The sequence below is a fragment of the Aedes aegypti genome, chromosome 2, assembly GCF_002204515.2.
Source record: "Aedes aegypti strain LVP_AGWG chromosome 2, AaegL5.0 Primary Assembly, whole genome shotgun sequence".
NCBI lineage: Eukaryota > Metazoa > Arthropoda > Insecta > Diptera > Culicidae > Aedes > Aedes aegypti.
In genome coordinates, this window is record NC_035108.1 from 3,276,173 (window position 1) to 3,299,972 (window position 23,800).

At 37.8% G+C, this 23,800-nt stretch overlaps 1 protein-coding gene and 1 non-coding gene across 2 annotated transcripts in view; one reads left to right on the forward strand and one right to left on the reverse strand.

Moving 5' to 3' along the window:
• Nucleotides 1–23,800, forward strand: part of LOC110675282 — a 685,744-nt gene that overhangs the window by 343,825 nt on the left and 318,119 nt on the right. Inside the window, exon 2 of the mRNA XM_021839766.1 lies at nt 2,450–2,519. Coding sequence (XP_021695458.1) covers nt 2,450–2,519 — 70 coding nt within the window. The remainder of the gene's footprint in view (nt 1–2,449; nt 2,520–23,800) is intronic.
• Nucleotides 17,974–18,047, reverse strand: Trnas-aga. Its single transcript has one exon. It is a non-coding gene; the product is annotated as a tRNA-Ser (tRNA).

Consider the following 23,800-nt stretch of genomic DNA (forward strand, 5'->3'; position numbering starts at 1 on the left):
CAGGAATACCTCCAGGGATTCCTTCTGGAATTCCTCCAGGGATTCCTTCTTGAATTCCTCTAGGGATTATTTAAGGAATTCCTTTAGAGATCCTTCAGAAATTCCTCTTGGGATTCCTTCCGGAATTCTCTAGGGATTCCTCTAGGAATTCCTCTAGGAATTATTTCAGGAATTACTCTAGGAATTGCTTTACGAATTCCTTCAGGAATACCTCTAGGCATTCCTTCAGGAATTCGATAAGAGATTCCTTCGGATTTCCGTTCGAATTACTCTAAAGATTTCTTCAGGGATTCCTCCAGGAATTTCTTAAGGGATTTATCCAGGGATTCCTTCTGGAATCCCTCTAGGCATTCCTTCTGGCATTCCTCCAAGGATTCTTTCTGGAATTCCTACATGGGATTCCTTTTGGTATCCCTCCAGGGATTCCTTCAGGAATTTCTTTAAGGATCCTTCAGGAATTCCTCTAGGCATTCTTTCAGGAATTCCTGGAGGGATTCCTTCCGGAATTCTCTAGGCATTCCTTCAGGAATTTCTCTTGGGATTCCTTCAGAATTTTTTCTAGGTATTTCTTCAAGAATTCTTCTAGGAATTCCTCCAGGAATTTCTCTAGGGCTTCGTTCAGGAATTCCTCTAGGCATTCTTTCAACAATTCTTCTAGGGATTCCTTCAGAAATTCCTCCAGGAATATATCGAGGAATTTCTCCAGAGATTTTTTCAGAAAATACTCTATGGATCCCTTCAGGAGTTCCTGTAGGTTCTTTCAGAAGTTTCTCTAAGGATTTCTTCAGGAATACCTCCAGGGATTCCTTCTGGAATTCCTCCAGGGATTCCTTCTTGAATTCTTCTAGAGATTATTCAAGGAATTCCTTTAGGGATTTCCCAGGAATACCTCTAGGGATTTCTCCGGGAATGTCTCTAAGGATTCCTCCAGGGATTCCTCTAAGGATTTCTCGATCAACTTCTCTAGGGATTCCTTCAGGAAATACTTTATGGATTTCTTCAAGAGTTTCCGTAGGTTTCTTCAGAAATTTCTCTAGGGATTTCTCCAAGAATACCTTCAGGAATTCCTCTAGGAATTCTTTCAGGAATTTTTCTAGGTATTGCTTCAGAAACTCCTCCAGGAATTCCTTCACGAATTCTTCTAGCGATTCCTCCAGGAATTTCCTTAGAGATTCGCCTAGGAATTCTTTCAGGAATTCCTCTATGAATTCCTTCAGGAACTACTCTAGGTATTTATTCAGGAATTCCTCTAGGCATTCCTTCATACATTCCTCTAGGGATTCCTTCAAGAATTTCTCTAGGGATTCCTTCAGGAATCCCTCCATGGATGCCAACAGGATTTTTTCCAGAATTCCTCCAGGGTAATGGACAGAAATTCTTTTGATGAATTATGTATGAGATCTTTATCAGGAAACTGTGCAATTTCGAAACCTGACAACAAGCTATTTGAAATTTGTTGAAAATTTTATTTAACCTCTCAGTCTTAAGCTAAGTATGCTGTTCCGCTCAAGAAAAGTAAAGAAATTCCTTGACTGAATGGGTCAAGAAATTTCCTACAGAGAGCTCCATTTGAAATGACATTTCTTCTCAACTGCGTACTGCGATCAGAAAAATGTGATTTTCTTGACCATTTCTTGGGAGAAATTTTCCACGCATCGAGATAGGCGATTCCTTTTCTTGCCAGTAGCAAACCGGCCTTTAAACATGAAAAACAAATCATCTTCACAATATCAATTTTCCAGTTGTCATTCAGTCACTTTCCGTCAGTGAAGTTCCACTCCAGCACCATCCAGCCATCCGAACAAACAACAAGCATTAATCCTCCGGTGCACGTCCCATTGCATCAGGGACGTGCCGTTACAGCAACCAATGGCGACTACGACGACGACGCTTTTCCAATCCATCGGCCTGCTGCGATAACTGCAAATACTCGCTGTTCGAACGTGGTTGTTTTATTTCTATTTTTTTGGTCCACTCTTCTACCTCTTGTTGCCCGAGGGCAACTTTTCCCTTCGAGAAAACGAAAACAGCAGTCCAACTATTTACACAACACGCCGGGCAGAGGCAGCCACTTTCGAAATCTGCGTTTATTCGTCACTCAACTAGCTTGGTGGGCAACGATCGGATTTTCAAGGGTTGAAGTGTTCTGCTTTTGGCGTTTTTCCGAAGGACTGCAGTGCAGTAAAACTGCAACAAGCATGTCACCCATCTGTACCGTCCTCTGATGTTTTTTGCAACCTCTTTGAAACACTGACTGGCCTCTAGGGTGCGGGAAAATGGCCGGTCAAAGCTTCCCACTAATGACCGACCCATCCATCGCATCTCGTACAGATGGCGCGGGAAGTGCTGGGAATGATTTCGCTTCTCCGTTTCGTCCCAGTTGGCGCTGAAAAGTTTGTCATTCGATTACTAATGATTTTTTTCCTCGTTTTTCTTTCTCTCATCGCAGGAAGCCTTGTGCGGACGTGAGCCTTGTGAGTGTGCAGAAAAGTTCTCCTTTGGTTCCCAATGTCATTGTGGTGAGTACCTCAAGCGAGATTTTCATTTTTATTCACTGTTTTTTTTTTCGGGAGATTGGTAAAGGAGGCTGTGGTTTTGATTCAAAATTCATAACTCATCGTCACTGAATTCGGTGAAGAAAGAAGTGGAAAATTCTTTTGTGAGGGCAGCCGCAAAACAGTCATTATTATTCCGAGGAAATTCGTCTCCGAGAGTGGTCCGTTGTTATGGGGGAGCTTTTCCCTGAAAATTGACGTTGCGCTTAGGGGGCAATGATTGACTAGAAGCTATAAGGTTATTATTACTCAGTGCAGTTGAATAATGGATTTATCGAAATCGAAATCGAATCAACTAGTTAGGTTTCAATGCAGAAATGTTCTCGTTCTTGGCAACATCGCTCAAATAAAAACAGTCAACTCTTTATAAATCGCTATTTATTAAAAGGACTACATATCGAGTTTGAGGGATATCGAGATATTACATTAATTAAATCTGTGTAACTCGATATTGAAGGAATCTACGGAGTTGTCAAGTTATAGAACATAGAACCAGTGCAAATCCGATCCATTCAAAGGGACCATCGAGGTAGCCATGAAAACCCACTTTTGCTATGGTTCTCTAATTCCATATCGAAATACAAAATATCGAGTAACGGATAGTATTAATTAATTAATAATTTTTTGAGCAAAATTATTGATCGACGTCAAAATAAAATCGGCTGCGAGATGCTTATTGTCGTATGTCGAGTTATGGAGGGTTGTCTTCATCTCGCATTCAAGTTGTATTCCATTAAAGTTAACGAAAAGTAAGTAATTTAAAATTTATCACTTCGAGAAAACTCCAATAAAATTAAGACATCCATTTCAACTCATTCGCCAAAGACTACAATCCCTCGGTAGATAGCTCCACCAAAAACAAACGCTGGTGATTTCGCCGCGGGAGATTTCTGACAAAAACAATGCCAAAATAACAAACTCATGATCCCAGTCGGAGGAGGATTCCCTTCGCCCTTGATCTGGCACCTTTTTCAAATACAAGTTCCTTCCTCGGCCGCGCGGCAGAAAGCCGCGAAAGTATTTGCGTTGAAATTCATTTGCTCATCCAATTAGTAAAATTTCAAAAACATTAAGCCCGAGTCAACATGAATTACTTAGGCTCTGACGCACACTGACAGTTTGCCGTCGATTCCGAGAGCCTGCAGAACTGTTTGCCGAAACCACTTGGCTGCGATACTCGACGTAGGAATTTGCGCTCTTAGCACACATTCTCACTTCCTAAAATAAAGTTACACAAAATTTGGTTCTTTTGAACAAAAACACAACTTGCAAAATCGATTTCATGCTGATTTCTACTGAATTTTTCTCAAATTTCACTACGCACAGGTATGCTTAGTATTGTGAAGCTACATTATGTGACATATAGTTTTCAAAACATAAGAAAAACCATCCCAGGAACAGGTATTTCAGCATGTGTTAAAATTACACACCTGATGTATTGGCTCAGAAGAACTTGATTTTGTTCGAATCGTACTCAATTTTATGTAACTTCGGTTAGGCGTGATTGCATCAATCGCGCCAACACGCACCAACTGATTGCGACGTGGATCGCAGTAGGTTACCCCAACTCGAAACCACGAATCTGGTTGCCCGGGTAACCCAAGCGCTTGTGGTTTACTGCGCTCGTGTATGTAAACGTATCGACGCTGCTGGATTGTTTGTCAGCAGCATTGCCTACTAGGATGCTCGAGGGAAGGGATTTTCAGAGTTTGAGCTAATTCCACCGGTGCTCAAATGCCATTAGATAAAGGTTTCCATGTAGGATAGCATATTATGCAATAAAGTTTTGTTTAATATTCTATTCTTATTGAACCCTTTTTAACTATTTGTTTACAGGAAATCCTTTAGAAATCCTTCTTAGGTAGCCACTAGCAAACTTTTTGGAATCCTTCAGAACTTCTGGATTCCCTTTGGTTTCCGAAGTAGGGTAACCAATATATTTTGGACCTCCTGGCCCATTTTCCTGCACATTTACCAGTTTAAATCAAAGCACCAACTCAATTCGCATGCCATTTGGAAAGATAGGACTATTCCGCACTTGCATCAACCGTTTGTACATTGAAAATGTGTTTATTTTATCTGGAATTAATTTAATTTAATCGGTTCATCCATGCAACCGTTACAACACGTTACGCACAGAAATTGAAGCCGTCAGAAATTTTCCAAATGTAAACAAAAACTTTTTTCATATTTCTGAACTAAAGGCGTATAATTTCTTCGGTTTTCCATTGTCAATCGATTGATTAGACTATGGGCAAGCATATTAAACAACCAGTGTGGTGGACATTGCAGCCAAACGATAATAAAATGCAGAAGGTCCAAAATATTTACTTTGAGGGTCCAAAATGTTTTGGTGTGTCCAAAATAATGAAAAGCAGTGTTTATCAATTCAATTATTTTCGACGTTATTTGAATCCTACATGACCGTATGGGCATTTTTATCTCGTAGAGGAAGTATTTCTCTACATTTTGGCATGTTCTTTGACTCGGTTACGCTGTGCAATTAATTAATTGGGACAAAAAACTAAAATCACTTCCTTAGGGGGTCCAAAATACGACCGTTACCCTATTGGTAACTAATTTGAAACCCCTTCAGGACCGCAAGAAAATGTCAGGGAATACTAAGAGAATTCCTTGTAACCGTTTTTGAACCTCAAATTCACCTGTATTAGAATCCTGTAAGGACTTTCTACGGGTCCTATAGAAACTTCTGAAAACCTCATTAGGATTCCTGTGAATTCATGGCAACGGCTTCGAAACCCCTCGACACTTTTTCAGAACCTTGGAAATCCTTCGGTGATGCTTAGTAGTTTGTAAAGCTTTTTACTACCCCATTGGGATCTCCTTGAATCCCCACGAAAACTATTGGGAACTCCAAAGAAAAATCTGGGATCCCCTAATTACTATCAAGAGAGGGATTTACAATATTATTTTGGATTATGATGAATCTAAACCGCTACCACACATCGAATTTTTGAGAGCACGAATCTCACAAAACTAAGCCAACGATCAAATTTTCAACATTTCTTTTTTGATGATTCGTTCTACCGTAGAACTTCTACGACCACTTGTTTACGACCGAAATTCAGATAAACGACTGTTCTAATAAATGACCCGTATCACCTTTTAGAGCTGCGTTACAGAGTAAGATCTATCATATTATACTCTTGCTGTTCTAGTAAATACTTATCAGTTACGATCAGGGATTGAATCCTGAGAAAATTGAGAGAATCTCTCACGTATCGCTCTCTGTAACTATCATAACATGCTGCACATTATGAGAGACTGTTTATCGTATACTGCTACAACTTTGATCAGATTGGGGGGATAGTAGTGCATGATAAAACCCCTCTAAACATACTCCAAGCCTGGGAGACACTATTGCTGTTGGAAGTTCGTGGATTGTTTATCGTGCCAGTAAAGAAAAACACCTATCCCCAACGGTAAACTAGCGAGAAAAATGGATTTTATCATCGCTCTCTCTTTGGGGCTCTCGCTCGCTGCTTCCATTTATCAGACTTGTTACACCTTGCGATACAATGACGATCGTGGACCGCAACAGATGGGATGTTTTTCTTTGCATGCTTTGATCGTGCTTCATACTCAAATGAGAGCGAATTCTGCAATGCCTGGTTACGGTCGAAAGAGTATAAGAGAGCAACAAGCCACTAAGATTCACCAATTGGTCCTAGATTATGAGGAGGCCGATGTGGAAAATGACTAAATCAGCATCTGAAGCTGGTTCCCATTCACTAGACAAATTTCCGAGGTAAACGATTCCGAAGCAGTCGAGTAGCAGACCTCCTAAATTCTCAAATAAACTTCTTGTCTCTGGAATAAGGTAATAATCCGACGACTCCGGGCCTTATAAGTAGAAGCAATAATTTGATACGCTAGAATAACGGTATCTTTTACTGAAAAGGATTTTAGCAAAATGGTGAAAATGATAATTGTTTAAAAAAACGGGTTCATAGCATCAACGACTGCATAAATCGTGCGTTCATTTCGACACTCTCTCGGTAAAATAGTTTGAAACTTAACAGTACGATTTATTTATAAACGGCAGATTAGCACCGTAGCTTTCAATAAGTTTCCGAAAATATCTTGCCACAGTAAACCAAAAGTATCGGAAATAAATAATGATATGCATAGGAGTTCATTAAAGATTGTCTCGAGTTTCACAAAATTTATTCAATGAGTTCATCAGAAACTAAAGAAGACCTCACAAAACATGATATCCATTGATAATTCAAGGTTCTTTCTGATTTGTTCTTCAGTATCATGATGGTATGAATTCATTGAAAATTTCTATCAGAATTCTCTGAAAACCTTGTAACATATCCGTCAAATAACTTCGCAGAAATCAACAAATGATCCCTATTACAAATATCAGCTGAAGTCAGACTGCCAGTGTACATAGAACTTTTGTTTCCCTCAATATTTTTTCAAAGGGGCGCAGTATTATTTTGCTCTCCCACCCATAATCTGGACCAACAAATCAAATTACGAAACACAATTTCAATTTTTTTATGGTTTATGGTTTCTCTTAGGCCATTCACACACATGTGTCTCCCTCGAAAATAGCAAATGTTGTAAGAGAGAAACGCATTGTTCAGTTTTAGACGAGTTTTTAACTAAAGAATCTCACGGTGGACTAGGTCTTCTTATTTTTAATGATACTTTTGAAATGAAGAAACTTCTGGCAGTATTGTTTTCGTCGTCTCGAGGGTGTTTTGTCAGTCAAAATCACTTTCATTTGGTAGTTTAAGATGCACTTGGAGAAAAAGGATATAAATTTGTAATATTCACTGTGATAAAAACAAAACACAAAGGGTTTTGAAAATCTTCCGTGGCGAAGATAAAAATGGGTTGTTAGGGTGGAATGTTTATAAAAAATAATATACAAAACTCAAGCCATTCTTAGACTCTCGCATACCTCTACGAAGAAAGTTAGGGGTAAGTTATTTTTATTACTAAGGGTATCAAAAATAATTATATTTATTGTACGAGATAATATATTTAATTGTTGCCCACAACCACATATTGGTATAAATTGCAAATTGTAAGCAATGAACTATACAGTCGACTCTCCACATCTCGATGTTCTACATCTCGATAACTCTCCTTAAGTCGATGGTTTCATAGGTCCCTTCAGTCTGCAAACATTTTCTCTCTATATATATCTCGATATTCTGATTATCTCAATATATCCATGTCTCGATGTGCATCTGATGATTTTTTGTTCTCAATTTTCTCTCCGTATGTCGATATCACCAATATCGAAGGTTACTAGACCAAAGTTTTGGGATTCAAAACAAATTAGGAGTGCAGAATCATGTCTGTTTGTGTATTACTTTCTTGGCAACGATTTTCTTATTAGGTGGGGCAAGTGAAAAGTTTATCATTAGAGATTGAATTTGAGTTTTCTCTTTAAGTAGCCATAAGTAAACATGGTTCGCAATTATCATAGAAAAACATAACGTGCTGATAATTCAAGAAACACTATACTCAAGCGTTAAAAGCTATTAGAAATCATGGAACTTCTCTAAAAGATGTTGCTAAACATTACAATATTAATATGTCTACTTCGGGCAGCCAATTAAAAGGAAGACGTTGATCGAAAAGTTGCAATATTAGAGAACACACGGAAATCTCGTGGAATGTCTATATCTAAGACAAGACGTGTCATGTCAAAGTACAAAAACGAAACCAACTGCCTGTCAAAAAAGACCACTTCCCATTGGTCGTTTTGGCAAAAGCCTACTTGAAAATCGTTGAGTTGGATTGCTACAGGGCACTTTGTTGATAGCCCGGCAGTGTTGCTAGTTCATAAATTAGAGTTTTCATCAATAGTTTGGTAATTTTTCACACGGAAAAAAATCCGTTTCCGGAATCATGAACAAAAAGTCATGAAATCATAAAATTGTATGTTTCATGATATCATGACTATAAGTCATGAAACCATGGCTATTAATCAAGAATTTGTGTGCTCAGGGCGTTACATAAATCCAACTGTCACTTTTTTCATTGAAGTCAACACATCTTTTGCGATCGGTAGTGTTTTTTTCCAGTGAAGTCATAAATAGGTTTTGTTTGCGGAAGTGGTTAATTTGAATACCATGCTCGTCGGAACTTTGCCATCATATTGATGACATTCCCGATGACCCAGTTAAACTGCCGGTGCTATTAAATGTGCGAAAATGTAGGTACTTGTAAGCTTTCACACTGATCATTCAGTACTGGGCAATGATTGACGAAGGTTTTGCTTGACAAATTCGTCGGCGATTTTAAATGTTCGGATGTGATGCATTCTCCACATCTTACAATAGAGCAGCTCACACAAACCTTCGGCAACCGGATGATCTTTACCACGTTCCACGCCTGTAGAGTCGTTTTTTCCATCGCCAATACAATCCATCAGCATTTTGCAGCGCAGGGACGATGTGCCAAATTAAATTGATGTTTGAAATGACATTTTGCGTGCAAACCTAGCCACCGGATGTTCGCGTTCCTGCCAAAGATGTGGCACTCGTTTAGTTGACTTTTCTCACAGTTTATTCCGTAATTACCGGCAAAAAATTCATCTTCATGTTATTTGTTTACCTATGACAAATATACTGGGATCATAATTGACGTTTGTATGCTTTCATGAAGTTAATTCATGATTTCATGATCCTGCTTCATGATTTCATGACTCAAATTTCCACTTTTCATCAACAAAACTGAAATCATAAATGACAGGTATCTAAATCCATGAATAGTGTTCATGTTTTCATGAATTTAATTCATGGTTCCAGCATACATAGTTTATGATTTGTTGATTTGAATTTTCGCTTTGGAAACGTAACGTACAGTTGGCGTTACGGTAAAAAGATTCATGATTTCATGACTTTTGGTCATGGTGTATTTTCATAACATGAAAATACACGTTCCTCCCAAAATCATGACCTTTTCTCCTTGTTTTGAGTGCCGCATTTTTACCCGTGCATGAAGTTGTTTTTGTTTAAATCTATTTATATTCAATATTAAGTTTATCTCATGTGCTCCTACAATGCTGAAATGAATAAAAAATGGTGAATTGTGAGCAATATAATGGAAATTGTGTCAATTTTCTCCAAAAAATATCGCCGGTTTTGAATATCAACCTATTTTTTTTTAAGCTAGCATCCTCTATTGCACTGAATGAATAAAGCGTGCGTGAAACAATCAAATTATGAGCCTCGCTATTTGTATTTGTTCACAAGTTTTGCTTTAAAAGGATACTGGTAGCACTGGCTTTTGTATCGTCAAGGTTATCGACTGAAAAACAACGGGGCAGTCTTAATTAAGCTGTCACGTCCTGTCCTAGGTCTATATAAGCTAGTTCAAAACATAGAAATGGGGTATAGGTCTATCCACACAAAAAAGATTCTAACTACGTTATTGAAGGATTCCGTTTGATTTCTCCCGAAGAGTTATCCGACGTCATATTCGACTTTCTCAAAAACAAATAACGAGCGGTGGAAATTCTACCGAGCAGAAATGCATTTGCTGTCCTATAATGTAAGAACTAACATTGGAAATGTTGCAGTTATAATGTTGTTGAATTATTTCAACTAACTTAACTGAACAGAAGAAAATTCAAGTGAAAAGAATAACATTTTCTTTGTTTACATGTTACTTATGTTACTGTTCATTGGGAAGCCTTAACAAATTTTGAAGCTAATAGAAATCGTGAATATAACTGTTTGTTTTTGAAATTATTGTTCAAAACGGTAAACTTTTCACTTGCCCCATTTTTGGGGCAAATGAAAAGTAGGGAGACATTTTTCATAAACTTTTTCTGTATTTTTTTTTCTTCAATTTTTCATAAAAATCAATTTCAGCATGCTGCTTATATTTGGTGGGAGTCAAGCTAAAAATATACACAACCTCATTTGTTTCATTTCAAAGTCTCTAGAATTTGAAGAATCTCGAATTCCATTACCCACTTGCCCCACGGTACCTTATAAAAATAACAGAAAACAAATCACACTTGGTTAGTTTATATCCCGAACAGCACTTCCTGGCTGTGAAACTATGTAAATATTCTAAATATTAGACATGACTTTTCCCCAGAATATGATTCGTCCATCTTCAAACGCAAAAAATTGATCCAGGAACACCACCGATGGAATCTGTACGACTTCATGGATGATCCCCAATTTATCAAGCGCAACTTCCGGTAAAGTGACTTAGCAAAACAGATGTAAGTCTCCAAACATCTGCTGAGATGAGTATGTGGAAATTCATCTGCCGCAAGGGCGGAATAAAACCAATTTTATATGAAAATGCGGGAAATTTGGACCAAGGATATGAAAATAAATGCGCTATGTACAAAGTTTACATTATTAAGTTTTTCTGGCCTTTGTTTACCGTAAATAAAGAAAAATGGTTAATTTTATTCATAGCACATGATTTTAGAACTTTATACGTTAAATGTTTATTTTCCGAATAACCCTGTTTATACTAGCCAAGCTTAATAAGCTAATATGCATAGCAATGAGTGAATAGACCGAATATGGTTTTAGAATGGTATTTATGCCATTTAGTATAATATTTTCTTAGCGTGAACGTCAGTGTACCGAAAATTTTTAGTCCGTGGTACTGTCAAACTCAATGAAATCATGGAGTGTTCCCAAAATAGGGCGTAAACTAGAATTATGCAGATGGACAGAAAAACAAAGTTTTACAATTTTTGTTTGGCATTTGTAATATCATTATAAACGAGTGATCACCAAATTACGATTCTCTGAAAGGATTTGTACGGCCATCGGGAAGATTTTGTATGGCCCATGAGCGAGTTTTGGATAGTGGTGTGATGTGGTCCGCATGCTGTAAAGTTGCTGATAATGACCGATCCTTTGTTTACGAAATTATTTTTTGACCACTTGGCAATTCAAACAAAGACTAGTTTGTTAGGGATCGTTCAAATATTACGTAATACAACAGGGGGAGGGGAGGGGTCTTTTGTAGTGTAACGGTCCATACAATAAATTGAAATCTTCCATACAGAATCTGTTACTCCAGAGAGGGAGGGAATTTAAATTGGCAAATTTCTTCGTAACGAAATATTTGAATCATCCCTTAGATATTTACGAGGATTATTCATTTATGGAAAACTTACTGTAGTTATCCAGCTTTTTACGAGCGCTAATGGCTGCCGCCAACAGGCTTGCGTTTCACTTGGGTCCGCTCAATATAAAACGACTCAAGCCAAACGTCAAATCGACCGATCCCTACTTTCAAAAAGCTGGATAAGCTTGAAATCAATCTGTGATCATATCCACCTTTTGACTCGCAGTACATTTTCTCTTGCGGATTTGAACACTTTTTTCTCATACTCACCCCCAGATATCTAAGTTACAATCAGATATTATTGGATTATTGATTATTGGATGAACTATCCAGCTTTATACGAGCGCTAATATCACCAAAAATTAGCACACTTTTATAAAAAAGGGATCCAGTGATCTGACGTTTGACATGGGTCGCTTGCTATGGACTTATCCACCGGTGCACCAAATTAACTCAGTCCGTGAATTTTGACACTTGACCGAAACACGTGGGGTGCATTGAGCTTCTGCCGACCGGTGTCACGAACACATGCGCAAATTTGCTGGTGGAAAATTCTGCTATTTGATTTTGCTGGGAACAGCTGATCTTTGTTTATATTTTCCACCAGCAATTTTTAGGTAGTGTTGGTGACATGTAACATGTATGTACTAAGAGCGCAGAAACAACTATTGAGAAGCGTGACCCGCTAAAGTGTCAACATTCTTGGACCGAGTGAATTTATCAACCCGGTGGACAAGTCAATTAACCGGACCCAAACCAAACGTCAATGTGTTGGATTCCTACCAGAAAGTGCGCTAACTTTTGGCGCTTTTGAAAAGCTGGATAGTTCATCCAATGGACTTATCCACGGTTCTTCTTTTCTTGTCGTTTTTTCGATCTAAATATGTTTACATAAAATGACATCCGCACCAACACGAATGTTCACCGGATGAACAATGCGTGGGTGAATGTGCAACGAAATCGTTTATTTTTTTGTATACCGTAATCCGGGGTAACATTGATCATTTTTTTTTCAATATTTCTTAAACATTTGATTTAAAAATGCATGTGTTGTAAATTTTATATTTTTAAAACAAGTACTGGCACCCCTTGCTCGTGTCTATGTACTGTATTTTGTTTTCTGAAAGGTTGAAGCATGTTTAAAAAAATGTTTTAAGTGATTTTTTTATTTAGCTGATATGGGGTAACATTGATCACCCATGAATACATCGTTCGGTAATATTGAAAATATCATTACTTACTAAAATCATGGTCCCTGAAGCCGAATATGGAGGCCAAACTCTTACAAGTCATTTGCTCTTTGAGTTATTTTAAAATTAAAAACACATTGGATTGTGGAAGACGCCTAAAGGTAGGCAATTTCATAAAGAAATTTTGAATGCTTTATAATAATTTGTGAATTATATTATTTTGAACATATTTATAAAAGTTTTGCGGATTACGGTACATACATTTTTATACATTTTTCTGAATGCAGTAAAGGTTTTCCTCTCGCTGGAAGTTGCAGCGTGACGTCATCGTACGTTAGTTCATAGGCTTATTTGATTGAAACTTAGACCTCAGCACTATGGGCCAGAAATAAAAATTTCGCGACAAAAGTCCAAAAACCTTTTTTCAATAAAATGAATTATTGAGATAAATTTCTCATTATTGAGAACATGTGTGATTGTATACCAACTATCTTATTTGATTAATTACATTATTTCATTGCACTTTATGGGGCTCAATATTGTCTAAACTGTAAAACTTTAATTTCACCCTATCATAAGAAAATTTGGTTTGAGGGGAAAAATGGCAAGAAAAATTATTGTGAGCACATTTTTGGAAAGCAAATTAAGTGCATTTTACATGTCTGGTATAAAAATAAAGTTCATTTTAAATTTTAGCATTGATTTTACAATGTACCAGTAATATTCACTATATTTTTACTATTTCACCTTAAAAGTTAAGGTATTCCACCGTATTCGGCTTGCAACCAGTATGAGGTGGAAGCCTAGACTCTACTCTTTCATGTGCTACCAAAAGTTTTTGCATATATTTGCGGATGGCCGAGATACATCGGTTTAAGTACATGCGATAATTTAGTCGATTTTTTAATCCCATATTTTTAACTTCGATGCTGTTCATACAATCACAAATTAAATAAGTTTGATTGGTATAAAATAACTAAAGCAATCATAATCCACTACTTTTGAGCAAGTTTCCGTTCACGAACTAGGTGACATCAAGAAATCTGGGTTGAGTTGGTTGAAAAATTACAAAAATTAATAATTTTGCTAATTTTCTTCGAGGCCACGATTTGTATGATATGATAAGACCACAACAGAGGAATCTGTTTGAGGTTCGCGATATAGGGACTAATGCGTAGTTTCTGGACAACATCCAGGTAAAAATAACAGCTCGAAGATTTATTAAAAATAACAGATTTTTGAAGAAATATGGAACGGCTGTGATTGTTATATGTCTATGTTTTTTTGTTCAAACCGAAGTGGCTTCAATTTAATATAGACATTTAGTAGACATTTTCTAAAGAATATCATACAAACTCTGTTGGTTATCTTTCAACCAGGATTAAATCATTGGAATAATATTTTACAAAATTTATAAAAAAATAAGTAGAAACATTGAAAATTTGCCCGTTTCTAAGTTAGATGGTTCACATAGAGTGAATTGATTTTCCCTTATAGATTATAAAATAATTAGGCAACCTCCTGTACTATCTTCCTAAACTACGTTGAAATATAAAAAATACAGTATAAACGATTGAAAGAAAATATAAATAAAAATGACAGCACCGAATGGCCAGGTCAATGGTCATCAACGAAGAACGTTAAAAAAATCGTTTGAATCGTTTTAAATTCCTGCCAGAAATTTCGACTATTTAAGCAGGTCCGTCACACTCGGGCTCAGATTGGGTACTACTTCTAGTACTGCATTCGGTCCCTCGGTAGTGCAAAAGGTACCCGAGTTTGACAGATCGCAGTACACTTTTTACGGCATTCTAGAGTACCTTATGAGCCATAAAATTTTGGGCAACTGCAAGTGACATAGAGGTCTTTAATTTGTCTTTGATTTAAGCGTAATGTTGTCGGGAGAATGTTACTAGTTTGATCAGATGAACTATTCATTTGTACAACAAACAATCATCTTATTCTGACGAAAAGAAAAGAATATTTTTAATTCTACTTGATTTATTTCAATTTAAAATGAATTTAATACGAGATCTGGACAAAAATTCACGTTTCTTATATAAGAACTTGCTGTTCGTAATCATATAATAGATTTCATAAGCTTGGGTTAACCAGATGTTCTGATGTTTTAACATATCAAGTTAGGCCTCCATTACGATTCTACCCCATTACCCCGAATGCCATTTCCCCGAATGTCATCACCCTGAATTTCATTACCCCGAAAGTACCATTACCCCGAATTCCATCACCCCGAATGCTATTTCCCCGAATTTACAATTATCTTGACATGATGATATTGATGACATTTCCCCATGATATTGGAATTTGGGGTAATGTCATTCGGGGTGAAGGGTCGTTCGGGGTTTTGGAATTCGGGGTAGTGGCGTTCGGGTTAATGGCATTCGGGGTGATGGGATTCGGGGTAATGGGGTAGAATCCTCCATTACAGCTTAAATATTTCTGACAATAATATTTCGAAAGTAATTTTGATTGAAACGCTTCAAACAATTTGAAGTGTCACATTTTAAAACAGCATATCATATACAAATATGTGATTCATATTATCTTGTTCCATTTTGGACCATACCTATATAACTTTCTGATGATTGTATGGCTTTTCCATAGGCAATGCACAGTAACAATATTGCGTTATAAAATTTTAATAGTGTATTAAATGCAAATGTACGGTGAAAGACCAATAAATACATCAAATAAACAGTTGCCAATGCATTCCAAACAACGATGATAACTATGATTACATTTTTCATGCATTTTTTAACTGTTCTGATAAACTTAACAGTGTATCTTCAAAATAATTTGAAATGTTTGAAACATATCTTTAAAAATGTACTATACATTTTGTAAAATGATATATGAGCGAATTTGAATTAATAATGCCTTAATTCACATATTTTCCCAAATACTCTCAATCCTTATAAATATTCTCAATTCAATTCAAAATGCATCTAAGTCATCCCAAACATGACATTTTCATGCTTCCTCAAGTTTGTATTACTTTTAGGTTCATTTTTGTTCATTTTGAAGGTGTTTGGAATTTTGTCGCGAAATTTTGTTTTCTGGCCCATAGTGCTCAGGTGGTTAGTATGAGAAAAAGTGTTCAAAGCCGCATAGAAAAAAAATCTGCAAATAAAAATCTCATTGCAAATCTCATTGAAACCCGTTTAAATAACAAGACAAGGATACCGTCTTCAGCCATTTAGCTGCACAAACTGTAACTTAACACTATAAAACGGACAAGCATGCTCCAGTGGTACAGCCGAGAAACATTCCTGACGAAAAGTTTCAATGGCTGAAGCGGGAATCAAACCCACACCCCATGACACAATGCGCTTAAATGCCTGACGACACTAACCACACGGCCGCGAGGTTCACAATATTTCTTTTGAGAGCAGAAAAGCGATCCATAAAATCAGTAATGCTGTATTGTGAGTAATTTCTCATGGATTACTTTCCCGCAAAATAAAGCACTAACAGGTCATTTAATCTTTTCACCGAACGAATGGACCGATGCACGAGTTTACTAATTTGACGTTTGAGCGGTGCCCAATTCATTCGTTACCATGGCCACATAAATAACACGGCACCTCTCAAACGTCAAATAGTGAACTCGTAAATTGGTCCATTGGTGCGCTCTTAAGTTCATTTGGTGCTTAAACTTGATGATTTTATTAAATTTATTTCCATTCGAAGACGAAAATATCAGATTCGCCCTTATTTCATTTCATGCCATTCGTTGTTTTGCATCCGTCAACAACGAAACAAAATTTCGATCTGTCATAGTGAAAAATCGTGCCGGCAGCGGTGGATGGCCCCATTGTTTACGTTGCAAGTAGGTACGTGAAAATTGCGTTATCTGTGACTGCGCGGGGGGGTTGTTGGTTGCTAACACCAGAAGATTGTCGTTTCTTTGTATTATTAAGAACAAAGCATGCTGTACGTTCTTGGTTTTCATGTGCATCTAAGAATTCACTAGCAAAAATGCTTCGTTCGTCTTTTGGTATAAATGAATGATATTTTTTGTTCCAGGAATTGGAACAAGATTAGAAAATCTTTCCTGAAAAAATTTTTCAGCCTCTGAATAGTCGTTTTCAGTTGCATAGATAAATTCCCAATCTTTTTTAAATAGGTCTTTCACCTTTTGCGACAAAGCGCAGTCGAAAAATTGTTTGGTGTTATTAATTTCTGCTTTCTAATACTAGCATCTCTAGCCATATGCTCCAATAGTTTTTCCGGCTTTTCTTTACGAATTTTCTCAACGGTGGAAAATTTTGTGGAAAACTTTTTCCAGTTAATATTTTTTTTATTCCTGGAAAAATTTGCTTTCATTTTCATAAAAAAAAACTTTGTTTCTATGATGCTTCGTTCTTGAGTTATGATTTTTCAAAGTAAGTACTGTCAGAGGAAAACAAAAATATTCCAACTGAGTTTTCCGGGAAAATAAGCGACCCTGAATTTTTCCCATTTTTTTTATTCATATATTGATGAGCCCTGCCTGTGGAAAAAGTTTCATGAAAATCTGAGACCCTTCGACCCACTTTGTACGGAAATAAAAAAAAATCCCCGTATGGTTCTTACAAACGTTAAAAGGACATACAAATTACCTTTTTTAACGATCGGTATCGGGCTTGATATTGCCCATCATCAGGCCGAGGCTTTGATACATCAAATGTTTACTATGAGACATCCTACATTTAGTTATCAATCAAGAAAAACGGCATTTACTCTCAATGCTTCGCGGATCCTCTTAGGGGTCCGTGGATGGTTGGGAAACCATGTTCTTGCCCGCCCAAACTGTTTTGGAGGTCAGAATTCAAGATCTACATCAGTTTGAGTAGTTTCCACCCTCTACAAAGTTATGCAATATAAAATTTTTGTTGAAACTTTTGGATTTTTGTAGCATATTGAAAATATCATTTCTAATAAGCTTCCATCATTATGTAGAAATGATACGTGGACTTTCCAATCAGGTACTTGTTTTAATTATGAATCGTGGTTTACGGCCAACCAGCCGAGTGGAAGTTTAACAACTACCGAAAAGCTAAACATTACATATAATTTGCAATTGGATTAGATGGACAAATTGATGTGAAGATTTGCGAAAAAGTTACACGTCTTCTCAGTGAGAATCGAACTCACGACTCCCCGATCTCTAGTTGGGGCGCGTTAACCACTACGCCATGAGAGGACTCATGAACGCAGAAGTTAACCTGAATTCGATTTCAGCTCAATAATCACGTGGTCCTCTTTCGCAAAGTGCACCTCTTTCGGAAGAATTAGATGCCCATCCAAACACAACGCTTTCTATATATATCCAATGCCTAGCCCGAGAGCGCATTGTTTTTTTTTTTAGGTATAGGAATAGCACACTACACTAGCCAGCAACTGCGCTGGCTGAGGTTTCTATTGTGTGGGCTTCCAATGGGTCGCGACGTTCTCAAACGACCGGTTACGGAACATGAACATTGTCTTCTGAAATATCCAGGGATTGAATTCTGAGATATTCAGCACATTGTAAAAGCCTGTTTATTGCATACTGCTACAACTCTGATTAGATCGGGGGTATAGCAGTGCATGATAAAACCCATCTAAACAAACTCCAATCCTGGGGGGCACTATTGCTATTGGATATCCGGGGATCGTTTAACATGTAAATACAGTGAAACACCTACCCCCAATGGTAAACAAGCGAGAAAAATGGATTTTATCATAACTCTCTCTTTGAGGCTCTCGGTCGCTACTCTTATTTATCAAACTTGTTACAACTTACGATACATTGCCGATCTTAGACCCCTACAGATGGGATGTTTCTCTTCCCTTGCTTTGATCGTACTACGAAATCAAATAAGAACGAGTTCTGCAATGCTTGTACTTTGATTAATCCTGCTCAGCACTGCAAATATCCATACCTACTAATCAGCTCGAGCTCGACTTGTTTTTAAAATGGTCCCCATAAATGAAAAACAGTAAAACTTCTGATGCTCAAGGTGCCAGTTACTCAGAAGTTTCCTTAAACAGTAATATTTCTCCATTACGAAACAAAATCCTAACAATTTATTCATTCATTTGCGTAACAACCGCCCAACAATGACCTCCGTCCGGTAATGAATTGGCAATTTCCCTCTTGGCACTCCTGCTGCCAAACACTCGGAAACAACCGGAAGAGTCATGTTCCGTATCGCTTTCTCCGGGAACCTTTGAAGGAACGCCAAAAGAAATTAAAAACAAAATTAGCCACCTCTCGCCGCAAGTGTAATCATCGCTCACCGAGGGGTTCAACGAAAGCAGAGCATTTTAGTGCTGCCACCAAACGGACGGAGGGTGCGAAATCATTAATCATTTTCAATTGCCCGACCACTAAGTGTCGTGTCCGGAAAGAAAAAAAAAAGTGAGGAAAATGTGTATTGTGTATTGTCTGGTCGACGTGACCATCGTGCAATGGAATGACTCAATTTACTTCTTGAATGTTCTAAAAAAAGTGTGCAAAAAGATGTCCTGGAGGGAGGAAGGGCCGCGAATTTCATCCGAAATTAAACAGCGAATAAAAGTTCAATTAAAAAGAGGAGCCGCCAATTTAAATTATAATTTATCACGTTTCGTGTCCGATTCTCGCGCCCACCTTCTTGTTTCCCATATCGGAATATTAGGAAGCGATTTTCTCTGGGTGTTTGAGAGCTAAAATGAAATCATGGCTTACTGCGAACCAGGGTGCAGGGCGGAACCGAATGATGAATGTTGAAAACGTTGAAAAAGAATTCTCCTCAAGCTCGGATTAAACAAGATTGATGAAGGAGGATTCGTTTTACCCTCTTTGCTTAGGAAGGACGCGGATGATAATCTTTATCGAAGAAATCCGACGGTAAATTGTTTATCATTTAGAAACAGACAATTGATATTCCATGGCTTGCTTTCTATGCTGGGCCCATATGTCGACGCTGTAAGTGAAAATTCGCTCACTAGATTTTAAACCAAGCAGGCGAAGTACTCATAATTCTTCAACATTTGAAACATTTTGTCCCATCGTAGCAAGCTGGAACTGCAACTTATTATGACATTTTAATTAATGTTATCTTGTCTAGAAAAAAAAAAAGTTACTCGCATTCCCCAGTCGTAGTCACTGTTTTACTATTCGCTAGTGTCTGAGAAAGTTTTGTATACTGCCGTCATAATCGCAGCCCAGTATAATAGGATTTTCTCTATCTTGTGCTCGGGAGGAAAAACTCCAAAGAACTGCGGTAGTTTTGCCTCGTTGCTCCAAGTCAAGCTGCATAATGAAACTAATACCGTTTCTCATAAGTTTTCTCGAGATTTTCTTCCTTCGGTTGAAACGGGAAGAAAACAACAATCTTCAACTGCTGCTAGCGACGTTTTGAAGACGATGGATCAGCCCGCGGTAAAAGATGTTAAACGTGGTCGGCGGAAATGGCGCGAAAGCTGACACGACGACTGCAGTCAGCACCTCTAGTTGAGCGAAAATGAATGACTTATCACGTCCGGATGAGTTCGAAATCGGCGGTAGATCAAGTGGGTTGCTGCGATGCGGTTTGGTCGCGACCACTTTATTTGTGCAATCAAAGTAGGCTGAACGTGATTCTGTGCACTGTTTGAACTACTTGGATCGTTTTAAATTTCTAAATCCAAAATCGATGGTTATTTTCGTCCTTTCTTGAAACTTCCTGGCTATTTTCTCCGTTTATTTAAATCCAGCAGACACACAGAAGTGCACTTAAACACAGCTGCAGTGAACCTGTCCACCTCGTTTAAATTGCGACCGGACCGTGGTGCAAAGCTCTGAAACTGGATTTCCTGCAAAGCTCCCCGTCGCGCCGCGGCAGGACTGCTATCTTTGCTTGAGACTGCAGTACACCCTATAGCGCGTGGGTGAAGAGGATTATGTATTTTTTTTTAATTTTCTTCATTATTTCGTGCAACTTCTGTTCCGGAGAACCGGACCGGATCAGATCAACGAACGACAAGGCGATGACGGTTACGACCAGGGATGCCAGATCGGACGGAATGTTTTCATTATTCAAAAAAAAATTCTCTATTCTCTAGTTTTTCTCTATTTTTTCAAGATTTGGACTCTATTAGATCACTGAGTGAAAAAAAAAAATCACCTGGCATCTTTGCTGACGACAACCAGCAGAGTGGTTGACCCTCCGTGCGAAAGAAGTTGAATCTTTTGCGGGTTTTTCTCCGGACCATTTTGCACACTTTCAACACACCCAGAACCGGGTTTTGCGCCACGCCATTCTCGGGCATAAAAAATAAGTAGATGGATAAGAGAAAAATCCTGAAAATGAGATTGCTTCAGCACCACCATTCAAGACCAACGAAGACGACGACATTCCCATTTGGGTTGACGCCTTTTTCCGTTCGCTCGGGCACTCTTCTCATAAGAATTTTTCTATATCCTTTTATGATTCTCGAAGGAATTCGCCCGCCCTCCGTTCATTCCACCATGGGGTTCCTAAATCTGGTCGTTCAGAGAAACAGCTCGGAAATTGCAGAAGAACACTTGGACCCTGGCGCAGCTAGCTTTAGGGTGGTCCGCCCCAGATCATATCTCGGCGCTCATTCAAAGTCGCATCAGGAGCGGATGTTGGAAGTGACTTTACTGACCATGTTTGCATGGTAGACGTAACCACCAGCACCACTATCATTGTTAGGGAAACACGTTTTTGTGTTTTCGACATCCTTTTATTTGTTGCAATTTTAGTCATATAATCTTTGCATTTAATAGAGCTTGTAGTACAAAAGTAGATGAAGCGAGATGTTTCTATTCATTCCGTAGATTTGTCATAAAAAGGCGACAAACTAACAACAAACTTGTTGTTAGTTTACGCATAAATTGACGTAAACACTGGTTGTCAAAACTATCAAAACAAATTCTAGAATAAACATATGTTTCTTTTCATTTCAACTCAGAAGACAAAGATTGCAAAGCAATGAAAAAAACATTTTGGTCATTTTGGCGCTTACGTCGATTATGTAAACATGGGCATTGTAGCGATAGAGTTTCTCAGGCTACTGTGGTTGGTTGGTGCCAGACGAATTTGGTGTCGACGGTGGTCATCATCGTCATCGCAGTAGCCATCGTCGCTTTTCGTTTCCAATCTTTTTTACGCTACGACAGAGGGGGATGGCGGGTTATGAAGCTTCGCCCAAGTCGCGCTTTGGGGACAATTCAATTCCGTTGCCGTTGTTAAGTAGTTTTCTATGAAAGTTGCAGTTTGACCGTTTCCGGTGATAAAATTTAAGTTGCTAGACAGTGGAAATGCGTTTTTTCTGAGCGTTTGCAGAACTTAAAACGACAATTGAATCAGTAGTTGCATAAAATAGGTGCTTCATGGACAACTTTCCGGAGAATTTTATTTCAGAAAGATGATCCAGATTCAGGAAACATGTAGAACAAATTGAGAAAACACCTAGTTAGATTCAGATTTTTATATTACTATACTTTTAATTCGAGTGCAAAACAATGACCAAGCAGTATGTCAAATGCGTGCCATCAGTATAATTAAAACTAGAAAAAAACATGACTATAACAAGGCTAAACGAAAATGTCCAGCAAAAAAGCATGGTATCTTAGAAAAATATGGAAGAGAAGCTTGATAAAAACTTTTGCTTCTTTGCTGCAGAGTTCAAATGTAATTAATTTCGTATTCAGCTCCAAAACCGTAACATTTTTTCCATTCTCTTCACAAATTGTGGTTAATGGCTTTCGAGAGTCTTTTTGTAATAACTTATAAATAAAAATCAACATTAAGGTTATAAGAACAAACTGAGTACATGTTTCTTCATGCTTTTAGCCTTAAGCGATGTATGCACTTCAACAGAAAAGTAATCGCCTATCTCGATGCGTGGAAAATTCCTTGCAGGAAATGCTCAGGAAAAGCATTTTTCTTTGATCACAGTACGCAGTTAAAAAGAAATGTCAATTCAAATGGAGCTCACTGTAGAAAATTTCTTGACCATTTCTTGGGCAGAAATTTTTGTTTTTCTTGAGCGGAACAGCATACCTAACTTTACAGAAGAGTCTATGCAATAAGAGAAATCGCAGCAAGCCGCGCGCGCCAACAGATGTGTTTCAAACCAACTGTCACGATTTTTCTTCTCTCCGCGTATACTTTCAATTCTTCGGTTGACGAGTGTGCAAATCGGCTGATGCAAGAACAAATTATTTTTACAATTATAACTAACGTTGCGCCAAACTGATCGATTAGTGTTTCGGAAAAAAAAAACAAATTGCATGGCGAATTATCGTATCGTCTGGTTAAAGTGAAATTCCAAATAAGTACATATTTTAATATGTGAAAAAACTGTGTAGCGCTGCCCGGAAAGAATTAAAATCATAATTGTGTTCTAGTGAACATGAGCCATATAATAATTCTAAAAGAAGCAAAGAAAAGTTATGATATATTTCTATTCCTAATTGCTATTTAAATGGTGCCACTGGTGAAAAAAACTGGAAGTCACCCCTTTGAATATCAAAACCGACTTAGATAATTTGGTGAGTTTGTTCCGATATACTGTTTTAAGGTGTTTTTTTTTCAAGCCTGATTTGCTACTGAAAAGGAATCGCTAAAGAAATTTCTCGCCGATTCCTTACAGAAATTTTCTACAGCGACTCGCATTTGAACTGACATTTCTTTTCAACTGCGTACTGCGATCAGAAAAAAGCGCATTGATCGATTCCTTGCAAAAATGTTCCATGCATCAAGATAGGCCAAGAAATTAGGCTTTATCAAGAGCTGGAATGGATTAATTTTCCGTTATTTATTTAAAACTATTGCGTTATGGGAGGGTCTGACATGAAGACATTTCAAGAGAGTGAGAAAAGGCGCTTAAACCAATGCTTTTGAGCCAGGGCACAAGAGAGAAATACCTATATCTCAACCCATGAAAAGGAGAACCAACACATGGGGTGTGCATTATCAT